This window comes from Condylura cristata, unplaced genomic scaffold (assembly GCF_000260355.1).
Source record: "Condylura cristata isolate star-nosed mole 26May11 unplaced genomic scaffold, ConCri1.0 scaffold00019, whole genome shotgun sequence".
Lineage (NCBI taxonomy): Eukaryota > Metazoa > Chordata > Mammalia > Eulipotyphla > Talpidae > Condylura > Condylura cristata.
Window position 1 is genome coordinate 17,843,481 of NW_004567120.1, and position 17,066 is coordinate 17,860,546.

A 17,066-nucleotide genomic window follows, 5' to 3' on the forward strand; every position below is an offset into this window, starting at 1 on the left:
GAGCAACAAAAGAAAAGTAGATAAACTGAGCTTCACGAAAATTAAATTTGTTCATCAAAAGAATTTATGAAGAATGTGTAAAAGAAAATAGAGAATGGAAGAAAATACTTCCAAATCATTTATCTGGGTTCAGGGTTTAATATCCTGAATATACCCTTCTAAAAGAGTATGTAAATATATCAGTATTTTAATATATTTTATATATATATGTGTGTGTGTGTGTGTGTGTGTGTGTTATATATAAGCATATGTTAACTCTTACCATTCTACAACAAAAAAGCAAACAACACAATTGAACAAAGGACGTTAATACACATTTCTCCAAGAATGATATACAAATGACCAATAAACAGATGAGAAAGGTATTCAAGATCACTTGTCATTAAAGAAATGTAAATCAAAACCACAACTACCTCGCACCTTGTTACCAAAAGGTAGCAAGTATTGCTGAAGATAGGCAGAACTTGGGACCCTCGTATTTTGTGTACATGGATTTTCCACAGTCAATATTTGTTTGATGGTTCCTCAAAAAGTCAAACATATTATTACCATAAGACCCAGCAATTCTATGCCTAAGTACCCAAGAGAAAAGAATAAATATGTCCACACAGAAATGTAGACAGGGTAATTTATAGCAGCATTTTTCATAAAAGCCAAAATGTGGAAACAACCCAAATGATCACCAATGGATGGACAGTGTTTTATGTATGTATAGTGGAATATTACTTGGCAACGAAAAGGAAGTAATAAAAATGCTATAGCTTGAATGAACCGGAAAAACATTATTCTAAGGAATGTCACCATGTTCATGATATATCCAGAATAAGAAAATTCAAAGATAAAAAGGAAATTTTAGAGGTTATGTAGGGGACAGGTAAGGGGCGGGTACGGGGAGTATCCTCTTCACGAGGATAGGGTGTTTTTATGGCATGATTAAAAGTTAAAAAAATAAAAGTTTAAAAATCGAATCAGTGGTTGAACAGCTTTGTGAATGCCCTAAATGTTACTGAATTGTGTGCTTGAAATGATTAATTGTATTTTATGTGAATTTTACCTTAATAAAAGTTTCTACCTGTGCGGTGCTCTAGTTTCTACCTGTGCGGTGGTTGTGGAAAGGGCCTTGCCTTTCAGGGGGCAGCTTTAAGGAAGAGAACCACCTTGCACCTACCAAATGTCATTCCACATGTACAGAAACCTGTGTCTTCAATAATCACATTACTGCTCTCAGTGACCTCATATGTTCCTACTCAGGAGAGCAAGGCAGCCACATGGTGGGAAGAGGAGTATTCTCCTCCTCCACTCGACATCATGGCTGAGCCTAAAGCCAGAGACTCTGCTGCTGATGTGTCAGAGGACCACAGGAATGCCACTTCCCGACAGGGGCTACAACTCTGCTCTCACACCACTTGGAGCTGGAAGTCATTCCAGAAAACCCTATAAAGCCAGCCTGATTTTCCTTGACCCCAGTCTACATGGCCTTCCCCAATTAACCCAAACTAGTATGCCCCTCAAAACTTTTAGCTGGACTGTTGATCTATTTTAGAAAATTATAGTCTTCATTCTGAAGCAAGCACGGTGCCATGTCTGGGGGGCAGGGAGTAGGGACAGGCACTCAGTGAGTATCAGTAGATCATGGGGAGCCTGACATTTGGGAGGAAAAGGAGAAGAAATGATGGCTTTCCAAAGTTTCTCCAAATAAGTGAGCCAGCTACTGATTTCAGATTGGTGGGGGGTGGTTTTTTGTTGGAACTGATTGATCCAAGTGCCAGAAAAATTGATACCAGAAAAATTGTGTGTTTAAGTGCAAATCTTGAAAAAGAGGAAATATTATCTGAAAAGAAACCCTAACAAACAATTAACATGTTGCATTCAGAATGACAACTGACAACTGCCAATGGGTTACAGGTGCAATGAAGGCGGGTGTTTTCTGGTTAGACCTCAGGAGGGTGCTTCGCCTGCCTGGTAGTCTATGTCAGGCCTAGTTTCAAAGTTGTGGCTGCACCAGGACTTTACAGTTTCATGAAACTATACAAGTATGATGCTGCCTCTTTGTACAAACCAGGACCTCCTTGCTGCTATAGGGCCAAAATTACAGAAATGGATGGAGTACTGGGATGGTAACTATGTTACAGGGTAGCCCAGAGTGGAGTGGGCCACCTGTCTGTGGGGCCTCACCCGTGCACTCAAAATTCAGTTATACTGTAGGCACAAACAAAAGGGTCAATAACAGGTTTATTTACAAAAGGGGAAAGGAATAGGAAACCCAGGGAAAGAGAGCGGGATACAAAGTAACTGGAATACTTTACCAGCTCGGCTGACTGAAAACACAGAGTCACGCAGTCCGGAGAGCTGCTTCCCAAGCAAGCGAGAGCTGCAATGGCGCCCTATTTATCCCCCAGTGTCCCAGAATTCCTGCTAGCTCCGTCCTTGGTCCTCGCAGTTCTCTCCCTGGTACTGCTGGGAGTTGTAGTTTCCATTCACTGAATTAGGGGGTAGAGCCCACTAACCTGGAGTAGGGGGTGGAGTCCACAAGACTCTGCAGAGTTTCTTTAGGACATTCTTAGCCTTAACAACTACAGCTATGATTTATCACGCTGAGTACAAATTCGTGTAGTTATCAAAACAGCCTCATCATTCTCAGTAACTTTGTAAGGAACTGGTACAGTTTAGCTCCACTATCTACATAAGAGTAGAACAACTCCTAATTTAATATGATTTGGTAAGGTATTAGGGGGTTTGTAAATCTTAAAATTGTTCCATATACATTAATGGTAATAGCATTCCCAGAACACCCCCCCCCGCACCTCCCACCCCCCCCAATCTTACACATCATATGAAGTAGGAACATCTTTCAGGTGTGGTTATCTGTGTGTGGGGGCAATCTGTATACATTTGTTCATTATGATATTTAAATACTGTTCTTAATCTCATGTTTTTGACATGGTAAGGTATCAGGGAAGATTTTTATTAAAAAGCATAGAGATCCTTCCACCTTGGATGTAGATGAAAAGCTTGAACTAATTACCAGTTGTCTGGGACTTGGCTGTTTCCTTTTACAATGGGAGTGTGAGCCCCAGGATGCCAGGGCAGTTGGTGAGCATAGAGGTGTGTCAGGCAGCCTCTGCCCAGCCGTATTCTAGTTTTAGCATCCTACATCTAACCTCTGTTGAACTAATGTGACCATCTGTCACCATGGAGATCTGCAGGAGCTGGCCAGTGTTTGTTTATGTAATGCACACATCTTCTGCCAGTCCTCTGGGTGAGTCCACATTGTTTAATGTGAGATCCATGGCTAGCAACTCTGAACAGAACATACTAAGGGGCATTTAAAAGCACAGTTGTAGTCAAGGTCTTCAGAAGAGATGGTGGACTGGCAAGACAATTTCCTCCAATTCTTCAAGTCATTTTTCCCGTGGGCTTGGGACCTGAGATTGTATCGGGGCTACAAGGATCAGAGGCCTCTGAATGCAGTACTCAAAACAGTTTATATCCAAGGCCTGCTTCCCTGTGTCTTGCCATTCAGTTCTTCCTCTGCAAGTGAGAAGCCTGAGCAAACAGATAGGAGACTATCAGAGTGTGGCCCAAGACCACACTAGTCTCAGCTCACACTTGTCTTCACGCTGCAGAGAGTGGGAGAAGCCATTCTCTGAGTGAGTAGTCAGTCACTGGCACTCCTGACTGGCAGCTCTGTCCATGTGTGGTTTTCCCACTGCAGGCTTCCTCTGGCTCACAGTGAGAGGGTTCCTTGGATATGCTAGTATTTTCCATCCACAGAAGGGAAGTGCCTCTTCCCACACAGCCCCGCTTGCCCTCTAAAGCAATGGAGCAAATATATTTAGGTGCTTGGTGGGGCATACAAGCTAAAATGGATGTGCTAAATTCTCTCTGGGAAGAACTTAGGTAGGTGGAGTGTGATTGTTGAAGTTGAAATCTGTCCAGACCATTGAGTTAACCACTAATGCTAAAAAAAAAAAAAAAATTACTGTAGGCTCATAAAATTACTTCATTCTACCTGAACCTATTAATATTGTGTACATCATTAAAAACACGAACGATGAAACTGGGTAAACCCTGAGCAGATGGTTGCTTTAATGGACACTACTCAGGACCACAATAGTCCTCTATGATCCATACTGGCTATTTTTAGCTAATGTGATTGACATAAGCATATGCCATGTAATTCACATGAATATCAGGATTTGGGACAATATAACAGAAAATTATACTGTATATATTCACTAGTGATTAACCCTGAAATATGCATTATGAATCAGAGACAACAAATGATTTAGAGAGAGCAGGTGGAATTTCAACAATGTCTTTGGTAGACTTTCCTTAGAGAAAGAGATGGGGCAACAGCGGATAGTCAGCACATGAGAGGTTCCTCTTTTGACAAGAGGCTCCAACTGACTCTTAAAAAGTCAGTACCACCGGCTGTCCTGTCCTCGACTCAGATGTTTTCCCTAAGCTCCAGAGGGGGATAAATTTCATCTCATAGCACACTGGAAATGGAGAAGTGACAAGGAAGAAGGCTAAGTGTCAGGTATGCCTATGTGTGTATGAACAGCCCTGAGTGGCCACATCATGGGCATTCCACACACAACCGAGGAAATGGCAAGTGCTGATGGCAGAAGATGAGCTTCTGCCACATTAGGTGGCTTCTGTGGAGAGCACTGCAACCCCCCCCAACCCCCCCCCCCCCGCCGACCACCTCATAAAGGGAAAAACACATTGACTTCAGAAGGTGTTTGTGGTGGGCCTAAGTGTAGCTAAGTTCCGCCCAGAATTCAAGGCTGATGATGTCTGCCTCATAATGTGATGAAGGCTCTACTCCGGCACCATACCAATCTGAGGGCTAGGCAAAGGTGCGACTTTGGCAAATCAACTGACAGGGAGTAGCTGTAGAAAGGTGAAATTCTCGAGTGTTAAGGTAAGAAAGAAAACCATATCACCTTCTAAATATATTATTCAAAGTCTTCAACTGTTAATGTTGTGTAAGAATTACCCACGAAACCCAGATCCTACGATTAGGCAGGTTAAAGAAAGAAACAACAAATGGTAACTCAGTTTTAATGTTTTATTTATTGGGTAAATGATTTTAAAGGTAATAACAATAGTGTCAAACTACTACAATATCTTTCCACAGCCATACCTTACAGACCCACATCAACCTTCTCATATTTAATGTTTTAAAGCCATATATGTCATATAAAATGCCCGTTTCCAATAGTTCCTTCAGACTATTAAGCAATTAACTGGGGAAGGAAGGAGGATCTAGTTATACTTGAAAGGGTTTCAGGTAATCTGTGGTGTCTTACTATAAAAAAAAAAAAAAAAAACAGGTCACTAAGAAAGAAGGAAAAGAAGAGCTACTCCGGGTAGCTTTTGCTCATTACAAGTCTCACGGCTGTATCACCAAAAATTCATGATGCTGGTGACCGATTCAAAAATAATTTGGGGGAACATATAAAAGACGAAAATAACTTAGAAACTAGATCCAAATATTTCAAAAGTAATCAACTTTGATATACAAAAACATTTAGAGGTGGTTACAAAAGTTTGTTTTCTCAGTGCGTCTAAATACCAGCACAATTACTGGGTCCAGAGCAAAATAAAAAGGCTTATTTTCTTCTGAAACAGTAATAAAAAACAAGGAAAACATATCTCTGTATATAAAGGATCAATGCTGGTCTTAAGAATAATGTAATCAGAAACCCTTAAATCGAGAGGCACACAATGGGTTTCTGTTTTTAAAAAATAAAAGGAAAAGTCACCAATTTATTCAAATGGAGGAGGTGCTCCCACCTCTCAAATAAAGTTAATTCAATTTAACATCACTAGCAAAAATCACTTAGAAACTGTACAAAAATAAAAAAGTCAACACATGTAATCCTGCAAGGTTTTTGTAAGGACTGGAAGGCAGGCTTTTGGAGCAGCATTTGGGCATGGCTAGGGGCTTCTTTGGTTGATCTAACACACGTGAGAGATGGGACCTATTCCAGATGACAGCTTCGAATTTACTGCACATTTGAAGGCATGAAAAGAGGCCAGTATACAAACTTAGGTGTGCTGAGCGTTGGGACTGTATGCACTGGACTGACAACCTTGTGACTACTTCAAGTGCGGGGGTGGGGGGTGGGGACAAGCCTCGCACTTCCTCCATCAATAACACACTGGCCTCTCATGGTAGGGGAGGCTGGAGTGGGCAGTAGCACATTCTCGTGCAGTCAGAAGGCCACTTAATGTGGGGGAGGGGGACAATTGTTCTTTTAGAATCTGGTACCTGGCTGACCTTGTTTAAGAACAAGAAAACCCTTCCAGAAATGGAAGCCTTTTGCTACATACCAAAGTAAAATGCGTACTATTTTCCAGGAGGAAAAGTACCAAGTTGCATTTGAAAAAGGAAAACATAAATGGAACTAATTAACATTAAAAGGGGCTATGTAAACTTTGTGCTACTCAAATGAAGTTCAAGTATTACTTCTGAGCTGTTTAAAGATCACTGAACTTATATAATATTCTGGTGATAAGAGTGCAATTCACATTTGTGTTTCTGACAAATGAACCACAACTGGCTAGAACACAACCTGTGCAATTAGAATCTTTGTCTGAGTTAAAAACACATGCTACATATTTCAACATGTTCAAAGTTAAGTCAAACCACATATTTAACAGCTTTGTAATATATGACAAAGGTGCAAGGGCCTAGCATTTGTTTGTTTGAAGCACACCATTGCAGTTTGTATAACACCCTTTACACTACAAAGTCTTTTAGTCAACAGCTACTTAGAGACAAAAATCACTGTGCATTAATTTGAATACAAAAGGAGACAAAACTACCCTTTTCCCCCAAGCCATGGTGGGAAATATTGCTGACCTCGTCCTCTGAAGCCTGCAGGATGGTTATTTCTTCAGTATAACATTATTACACCGGTAAGAAAATCTGTATAACATCTGCATATATCAAGAATTTTAAAAAATCTGATATGATTTTAGAGTCCGCATGACCAGTCACATGACCTGCTCAAAATTGATTAGCACCGTTAAATACATAAACACACACGTATGTATGCATGTGTTAAGTATATATATGCACACAGACATGTATATATATATGTGTGTATTTATATATATATATGTGTGTGTGTGTGTAAATAGATCTTTTCTTTTAAGAAAACTTCTAACCATGAGCTCACCCAGGAATGAGGAGCCTGTTGAACTGATGAGATGACAGATAAGGTGGATCTATATTGGTCTAATTTGTCTCTCTTCAGTTTGCTAGGTTTTTTGTTTGTTTTTTTTTTTGCAGCAGACAGTATCATTCAGCTTGTGCTCAGTTTCCCTATAAGGGCAAGAAAAAGTTTCCATCAGGTAGCCACTTGTTTATACTGCAAGACTAATCTGCTCCGAAATGCTCCCAAGTAGAAATGGAAGGACTCAAAATCCCTTTCTATAACCCAGCAGCTAGCCTTTGCTGACTAATCTCTAGGTTCAGTAGAACTGGCTACCGAGACATTTCAGGCTAACAATTGGCTTCTTAGTTAAGGCATTGTAACTGAAAATGGTTATTTCAACAACAGATGCTGTGGATGAAGGAATACCAACAAAATTCTAACAACTCTCTTCAGAACTAAAGCAGTCTGCTTTGCCAAATGGCAAGCAGAGGAAATTTAGTCAATTAACCTCAAGCTAGAAAAGGGGTTTTATCTGAACTAGCAGTCTGTCACTTGTCACAGCAGCTACATGTATAAGCTATGCCATATTGTTATTCAGTGACAACTCATAGTTTTAGACTCTATGTTCTGCACCATACTTATATTTGTCACTTGATATACTGTTATCCTGTTTGAAAAAAATATATACACATATATGTGCATACACACATCACACACACATATACACACACACTACCATTATCATTATGAAAGTTATCTTTCTTCAGAATCACCTGTCATTTTTCCTGGGAATATATATGTATATACAGACCTCCTATTAACATTAGGAAGTTCATTTTGTATGCATCATGGGAAAAATAGTCCCGCACATGAGCTGGACTCGAGATCATATCTAAGTGCCAACTCCACTTTTACACTTTTACAGGTGTAACCTGACAGCTCATCAACATAGTAAATGTATTTCTATCAAAAGTATGTAGTGCAGAATGAAATTCAAGCTATTTTATAGTATTTCTAAAACTCCAGTACTGCCCCTATGACAAATATATCTGAAATCATGGCATATATGAACTTTTGTTTCCCTAGATTATCGTTACCATTTCTTTAAACAGTAGCTAAAATTGTCTCTGGCCGATCATGACTTATTGAAATCTAAAGCTAACAGATTTAAATTAATATATAACAGACAAATGTCTCTTTTTGGTTATTTGCTCAGGATAAATTTTTTCAGCTTAAAAAAATACTTAAGAGTAAGGGATTTGTCTTATCTGTTATTTCACATATAGAAACAATAAAATTTTACAAGAATATTTCTCTAAATTGCCATTTTAAAAACCCCTCTTAATTCCATTTAGTTATATTCTTCTCAAAGGCACTAAGTTCTGTATCTGTTCTCTTTCTGATACTCATGGCTCCTCAAATGCTTTCTGTAGCATAAGTGAAAAGTAGTTTGTACTTTCTTAAAACAGTGTTTTAGTTTGTAAGTTGGTTCTATAAAGTGATGAGACAGTCTCTCCTATAATAACCAGCACGGCAGGCATAAATGATTTCTCACTCTCTGTGACAAGCCCTATCAATGGACTTTTGAATAATCTCTATTTGAACTAAAGTTCATATATTTTAAACATGGGAAAACATACTTAAGGAGTGAAGAGCTACGTATTAAAACTCAGCAAAATGAATTTCAGACAAACTGAAGAGTAATATACAAATACCTGATTTTGATATGAATTAATCTTAAACTCAACTAGCAAAAATTACCTTACTGAGGAAAACTAATGAAAAACCTAAAAAAAAAATCCTTATAAACTGCACAAAATCTTCCATCCACAGTTAAAAGAAGGAAGGAAGGAAAGAAGATGAGAAGAACAGAAAGACAGAATCGAGATGGCAAAGCAAAACTCTAACACTGTAAGGAAAGAAAACCCACAAACTTGTATATGCTGCAAAAAAAAAAAAATGAATGATCTAAAATAATAAAACAGAATCTTCTCAAATGCCATTTTCTACCCGTTACCATGATGATCTTAATTGACAATGTCAAAGCTTCACCATGGCAACGGAAACTATCATCATAAAATAGTACAGTAAAAGAGATAGCTAGACCAAGAAGGGGTAGGGTCTCCTGGGAAGAGGTCTGCAGAGAGGCCCAGTGACTGGTTGTGCGGCTCAGTGTCAGGAATAATGGTTGTATGGTGGAAGGGGATGCCCAATGCCATTTTGGAAATGATGATGCTGGCGATGAGCAAGGTACTCAGCATAGCTCAGGGTCATCTTTTCACTACGGTACCTGAAAGAAAATCAGGGAAGAGACAAAGTTAACCTCAGGAAATAAGGTGATATGCCAATGTCAGGGCTAGAAAGGACCTTAGAGAGAATTTTATAGATCAGGCAACAGAGTTGGAGAGAAGTGATGACTTGCTCAATATCACACAGCTAATGAGTAGCAATGCTGAGCTAAGAACCAAGGAATTCAGTGTCTGAACACAGTGCTCTTTCCACTCCACAACTTCTGGTTCAAATTGTGTCAGAAATTGTATTGCCCTCCTTCAGCCCCCTTGGCGAACAGGAATGAATGAGAGCTAACCTATTCCCTATTATGTATGCATTGCAGTCACCTGACTACATTTTCTTCTGGGATCTTCCTTTGCTCTCTCTTTTATCATTCCTTTCCCTCTATTCATACATGTGCTTAGGCCTTGGAATTAGAAAAAAGCAACAACAAAGAACTTTTCTTAACCCTGGAATCTCCAAACCACTTCCTCCCATTGTTAGCTTTCTTTTCATTGACACCTTTCTCAGAAGAGTAATATATATTTTCTACCTTCAAACCCTCATCACACACTACCCCTTGGCCTAAGTGCTTCTTGACTTTTGCTGCTACTTTTGGCTGAATCTGTCCCTTCAGAAGGCTACCCCCCATTCTTCTTTTCTCTCCATTATGATTGAGGAAAACATTACCAATATGTACATAACCCTGATGCTCCCCCTGCCTCTTAGAGTGTTCCTTAGTGCTGATAACTCAACCTACCACTGCCCTGTGGGACTTTCCTACGTGTCTAACTTCTTTTGGCACTAAGTTCTGCCCACTCTCACTGTACCCCACCCAAATTACCACTCTAGCCATGGGCTCTATACATAGACATTATCAGTGACCCTGTAGACTGTCCTATATAGAGAAATATCCTAGGAAGCACTCCAGAATCAGTGTATAAAACACTTTCTTCCCATGGTCCCTGTGTTAGTTAAAGGGATCAGGTTGGCCCCCTTTATCTAGATTAAAGCTTTGGCTTGTTCCTCTTCCCTACTTCTAAGTGATAACTAAGTCATTTCTCTCACAATAATTTCTTATCTGTCCTCTCCTATCTTCCCATCCTATTGCAATAGCTCTTACTAAGGCTCCCATTTCACCTTTCTTGGATATCTACCATAGTTACCACAGTAGATAATACCAATGTCTCCTTTGTATTCCTGTTTCCAATTCCAGTATTAAACATCCCTAAATCCATCTGTTTATGTTCTTCAGTGGCTTCCAAATGACTATAGAATCAGGACTAAACTTCTAAATGGAGAACCCAAGAAGATCTATGGTCAACTTACCTCCTACATATTTTGCCTTAATGATTGCCTTCTATGTGTACACTGAAAGACCAACCAAGTCAACTGAACACTCCTCAGACCTTGCTCTGTTTTCTATTACCTATATGCTACAACTCATAAAGTTTTGTGTTAATCCCTTTCTTCTCCCTGTCTGTACCTATCAAGTAATCCACCCATTCTTTATACCTAGTCTCCAATCTAACTCCTCTTTGAAACTTTCTATTAACCTCTACCCTCTCCTGGAATATCCTGCTTTATGATCTCACACCACCCATCACATTCTGCCTTATAGTAATACTTATTTATGTGCATGCCCTCCTATTCTCCTAGACTATGAGCTCAGGGAGAGCAGAAATGGAGGCACTGTAAAATTTGTTACTCCTCAGAGCTGAAAGCAGTCCATGTTTAGACTAAAAGCATTCAATGTGGTTTTATGGAATCCAAATAAATGAAAACAACCTATTTTCCTAAAATGTTTGATAGTTTCTTTTTAAAATAAGTATCCCTATTGTCCCATGCTAAAATTTATTTGGCATTTGTGAGTCTAGCACAATTGTGTCTTTCAACAAGCTTTCATGGTAGACTTCTATCACTGCCAAAATTGCAAGGCTAAACTCAATTGGGGACTGCTTCTCAGAATCCTGGGGTTCTGCTAAGCAATGTCAAAAGCTAGGCAATAGGCAATGCAGGTAGCTTTTTTTCCAATAATGTAGTCGAAAAGCTGAGAGGGCTTGCTCATATGATGCCAGAGTAGCCCCACAGAGCTAAAGATATGAAGGATGAGCTCATAAATCATATGGGCCTTACTGCCCTCAGTATTTATCCTCACTATAGCCCTAGCATACATTTTCACACTGTATCAGAAGAGAAGCAAATGCAGTTAGAGAGACCAAAGAAGTCAAAAGGTTACAGGTGTATACATCAAAATGTACAGGTTTGCCTTGCACCAGAAAATGCCTTCTGTACCTGGTCAGTTTTATGGTTTTCCTGAATTCATTAGTAATCGGAGCTTTGTATCCTCCTTTCCTCAGTAAGGAGTCTATGGTTTGAATATGGTCCCATCCTGTGGAAAGTATACCAGATAAAATACCAGTCAAGAACAAGAAGCAATGAGCACCTTGGGTTAAATACAAAATGACTTTGGAGAAGATAGTTATCACTGTCACCAAATGCCATCAACTTCTTTGGTCCTAAAAACAATTACACAGAGCTAAGATTTCTTTCTGTACAGAACCAAATTCATCACCACACACCTTAAACTCTGACTATTCACATGGCTAATGACATTGGCTTCTTTATCTCAATCACATTCGAAGGCAAGGAATCTGAGAGGCTAGCATTAACTGCTTGGTTGTGCCTGGTAACAAACTCCGAACATTGTGCTCTCCTCTAACAGTAACAGCTTTAGAAGGGAAGTAAAAGCCTAAATGCCATTGTGCCAACTCAGTAGTAGTTAGGACACCCACACTAACTCATGGTAATTACTGCTCCTGGTGGTATTTTCTACAGTCAATCAAGTGTATTTGTGTTCAGTACGCAAAGGCATTTTTATTATTTCTAACATAGTGTGGCATACGAATATCCAAGGCTGTCTAACTCTTAAGTATATTTTAAAAGCTCAATGAAAATACAGGATTAAGACATTTGCAAAAGTCATCCAAATGAATCTTCAGATAGCTGATAGCTATCATTTTGGGTTTAATGATATGAAACTTTGCCCTTATGTATCTTACATTTATATGAAACAAATATGGGAAAACCAAATTACAACTGCTTTCTGATGAGAAGAAAAGATTCATAGATACAGATGAGCTACTCATTTTGACTAAAATGAAACTAGAATTTAGTAGTGGCTAGAAAGGACAAGATATTATAGTGTGAAAAGTTATTTTACGTTACAGTGGTAGCTTACAAAGGTTTGTGCTATATCTGCAAAACAGAAAGACGGTTGTTGATTAGGAAGTGCAGACTAAGCATATAAAATACTAACACTTCAAGTACCCCCAATACCCCCAATCTTAATGGAAATCCAAATTCTTAATAGTAGCAGAATGAGTCATGGCACCCACCTAGTTATGAAATATTTGAAACTGACAATGAACTATGTGGTTGTCAAACACAAGGATTATTTATGCCACAATTCAATAGGAAAATGGAATATGAGAAAATGGAACTTTAATTTGGAGCAACCCGTTGCCTAAAATAAAACCCAACTGTTACAACTCTGCTTTTCGAAAGTATACTTTTTGTGTCTGTACTGTCAAGCTTTAGTGCAGAGGTTCAACTTCTGTGTGTGCAATTCACCAATTTTATACAGACATTGCAGTGGCAGTGATGGAAGAATCATTTCTTATAATTTTACAATGATCAACTATCAGGCATAACTGCAAGGTCAGATATCGCATTTCAATTTGTTTATTTGTTTAAGTTCTTCACCAGATCATATAAAATAAAGTACAACAATGACCTTGCTCCTTTGCAACCTCCGGTAGGTAGGTGGCGGTGCGTTTTGATCCTTTTTCATTGATGAATTCTATTCTAATGCCATGTACACCCACCTGAAAGAAATTGGCAGTTTTATTAGTACAGTCTTCTTCATAGAAACAGAAAGAAAAAGTTATAATTTAACTTTCAAGAGAATGCAATTCTTCCTTTCCCCTTGTTTTTGGAAGGTCATATCAATTTTCTCAATCCAAAGTTTCACTTTGGGTTTGAAGACCATTAATGATGGAATGCAGACTGAAAACAGTAATCTGTGTGTCCTCAACATGTGCTGGGCTATGCTCTTTTATTTGGAACTGGAGCAATCATTCTGGGGGCTGTGTGTAGAATAGGACAGTTGATGGCAAGGATTCAGCCCCACTCCCAAATTGTGGCTCATGACAAAAATTCTTAACTTCTTTGTAAACACTAATAATAAAAATGAAATTTCAAAAACACAACAACTCCATTCTATTCTCCAAAATCTAGGGTTGCTTTAAATCAATGGTTCCCAAGTGATGTAAGGTTGTCCAAGGTAATGGAGAGAAGATGTAAGAGCTGCTAAACATTTTTACTCAAGAGGCTTCTTTTGAGAGCAGGTGAATGAAGTCATAGAGTTATATTCTTTTGATCCATATGGACATAAAAGATCTACAGGAGGAAAAGCTGTCCAAGAAAGCCTTCTGCTGCTTCTGCCCTAAGCCTGAAATTTTCTGATGTTTCAGGGGATACAAAGCCCTCTGGAAAATTCATTTAATTTTTCCCCTCAGGTCATCACACATCCATCATTAGAGTCTATCAGACCTTCTGAGCAGTTTATATTTTTATTAAAGCTGATCTCTGTGGCTATTTCTTCTATCTATTTAATATCAGTATTCTTATGAATTTCCTTCTGCTGAAAATGCAATCAGGGCAGCTGTTTTAAAAACCAACACAATAAGCCCCTCCATCCCCTATGAGAAATGACTGTGGGCAGCTGAGAAGAAATATGAGTGCTTAGCTATAAGGTATTTCTAGGATAAAGGACAGCTACTAAGCTCTCTAGTGCCTGATACAGTACTGAGACAATGACAAATTTGCAACAGCTACTGTATAGTGACTTCTGATCAGTGACTTTAATTTTTCCCTTTCATTATCAGATTCTTCATTTGTTTTTAAAAATATACAACATAATTTATACTCACATCATTCACTGAAATTAATTTTGAACCTTCAACTCTTATTTATAAAAAAAAAACTCGCACGTTAAAAAATGAAAGAATTTTGGTGTTTATTAAGGTGTCTGATCAATTGTGAGAGGAAGAATATTCCCCTGGGGCATGAGAGTGTTAGATTAAATCAGTGGTAGTAAACTGGGATGGAGTGGAGACTGCAAATTTCATCAGAATTTCAAGAGGTTATATACCTTGGCAAGTATAATTTGGAAAAAAAGAACAATTCCCCGGGTGATTTTTATACTAGATAACTTGAGTAACTATTCTAGCTCTGGCAAACTGTGGCTATGTGTTGGGGAAAAAAAGTGATTTAGGCAAATTGGAGGCAATTTAGACACATAAATTGTTTCTTCATAGGAGTCCATTCTGTGTTCACTAATAAAAATTTCAGACAATGTAAAGCCTCATAATTTAACAATTAAAAGAGGTTAAGACCAATTGCATGGTTATGTGAATGATATCTCAATAAAGCTCTCATTCATAAATATAAAATTAAAGCCCAAGCTGGAAAGACATGTTGACCAAAATAAAAATTATTCATGAACAAAATTGGTTTTCTTTTGTATTTTGAAAAGGCCTTACTATCAAATTTGATATGAAAAATTATCAAAAATTTCCCATTTTGAATTACTGCCACATTTGTAATTTTCAGTTCTTTTCTATGTTCTTGTGAGTCTAAACAACTGAAAGCCCCTGTTAATTGAACTACAAGCATGGTGACTTTAAAGTGAATCCTTTGTAGGAAATACCTTATCTCAATAAGTCAAAAATATACTCCACAGAGAAATCAGAATGACTCATTTTTTTGAACTAGTAGAATTAGAAAAATTGTAATGTGTTAAACAGAATATCAAAGCATAATAGCTTTTTGTCACCTGTTGAACAAGTTGTTTTCCTTATTCATAAAACCACAGATATCACCAGTCATACTGTGCAATCAAAACAGGAGAGTAGAAAATGGCCTGCTGTAGAGAGTGAGTGATTCTAGGTAACTGTGGAAATTACTGGCTTTGCAAAGCAAGTCATCTCTACTACAATGAGTACCAAATTAATTCTGTATTGTGTGAGGGCAGCATCTGTCACAGCTGCAACTTCAAAATGTAACCCTCACATATAATGATCGAATCCTCCCTCAAAGGATGGGAGAATCTTTCCATCAGCAGCATCCCAAGAGACAGTGGCTATGACTGCAATTATCTGTTAAATAAGAAATCAGTTAACCAGGGACCTGGAAATCCCTGATACAAACTTGCTCTAATAATCCATTGAAGCAAGATTCTATTTCTAAGGACAGATAGCAAGGTAGCACATGGGAAATGTAGGTCACTAAGCATACCACTAAGCTATTGCCCAAAGTAGGGCCAGGTGGGACTACAAATAGAGCTTCATGGGACTCTACAGGACATTTTCAAAATTATTAGAAAGTCTGAGAAAAAAAATGCTTCCAAAGTTCATCAACTGTGATAATATCCTTTTAATCAAGACTGTGATTTTGCTAAACAAAACTATAAAGCAACTCAAATATAGTAAATTAAATGTAGTACGTATAGGTAAGAGGATATGGAATTAATTAGAGTGGTAGTATCTGTGTGAGCTGAGGGAACATTAAAGCCAGTTCAATAGATTCCTATTTCATGCTAAAAAGAAAGACATTTTTATTCTGAACCATTCCACAGCAAGTGATTTTTATTAATGCTATTATATATTGTTTTTAATATTGCCTGCCTGGAATGATTCAAAATTAAAATTACTATTAAGACCCCTAAAATATATCATGATTACCCTGAGTTAATACTCAGTTTGAGGCTTATGCATCCCCAACTCCACCTGGCCTCATCCCTATCCTCTTTCCTCTCCTGTCCACATCTCTATTTGAATACTATCCGCATCTGTGGGCTCTGAGAGAAGAGATATACACAAATTAATCAATTTTGCTACATACTAAAAGGTTTGGTGGAGAACAGATTACAAATAATGGTTGAAATGAAGCTTCTAGACTACCCACAGAATTCATTTATTCTCGTTATCTGTTCCCTTGTTGAAATGAGGCTTCATTTAAAACTATTATCCTCTAATGTAGTGACTCTCAACATTAAGACCATTAAAAAAAAAAAGACACTTTCCCTCATTTTAATACAGAGCCCACACTGTGGTTCCTCACTATTGCTTAGTCAAGGTTTAACATACCCTAGTTTATAAGGATAAGGCAAGTGTTAGTCCTAGAATCCACTAGTGGTAATATAAGACTCTCACTTTTACTTGCGAGCCTAATCAGCAATCTTGTCTGCTCAAACATGAAAAGCAATCATCACTAAAAACATCAATGAGCATAAAATGTCCTCTGGCTAAGTCCAATAGGCACAGTACAAGCCTTGGAATATTTGTACCACAATTACCTCCACAGTCTTGACTCTCAAAGCAAAAGTTGCCTTGATCAAATCCAACAAAAGCAATTTACTTCTTAAGGTGACTTCCCACTTAGCTATTATAGTAGGTCTCACTGTTCCACCACTTTCAGAACCAAATATTAGGTTTCCCTTTAATAGTATAGCTCACTTCACTGATTTCCAGTGGATTTACCTCAAACAAGATAAAA

At 38.2% G+C, this 17,066-nt stretch overlaps 1 protein-coding gene across 2 annotated transcripts in view; it reads right to left on the reverse strand.

Moving 5' to 3' along the window:
• Window positions 1-9,108: 9,108 nt before the first annotated feature.
• Window positions 9,109-17,066, reverse strand: part of AMMECR1 (Alport syndrome, mental retardation, midface hypoplasia and elliptocytosis chromosomal region gene 1) — a 115,235-nt gene continuing 107,277 nt past the window's right edge. The window contains exons 4-6 of one of the 2 annotated variants that reach the window (XM_004685703.2): window positions 13,243-13,333; window positions 11,742-11,838; window positions 9,109-9,465 (exon numbers count right to left, since the gene is read on the reverse strand). In XM_004685703.2, the coding sequence (XP_004685760.1) occupies window positions 9,351-9,465; window positions 11,742-11,838; window positions 13,243-13,333 (303 nt within the window). In that variant the 3' untranslated portion in view covers window positions 9,109-9,350. The remainder of the gene's footprint in view (window positions 9,466-11,741; window positions 11,839-13,242; window positions 13,334-17,066) is intronic. The other variant, XM_004685704.2, reaches the window with a different exon arrangement.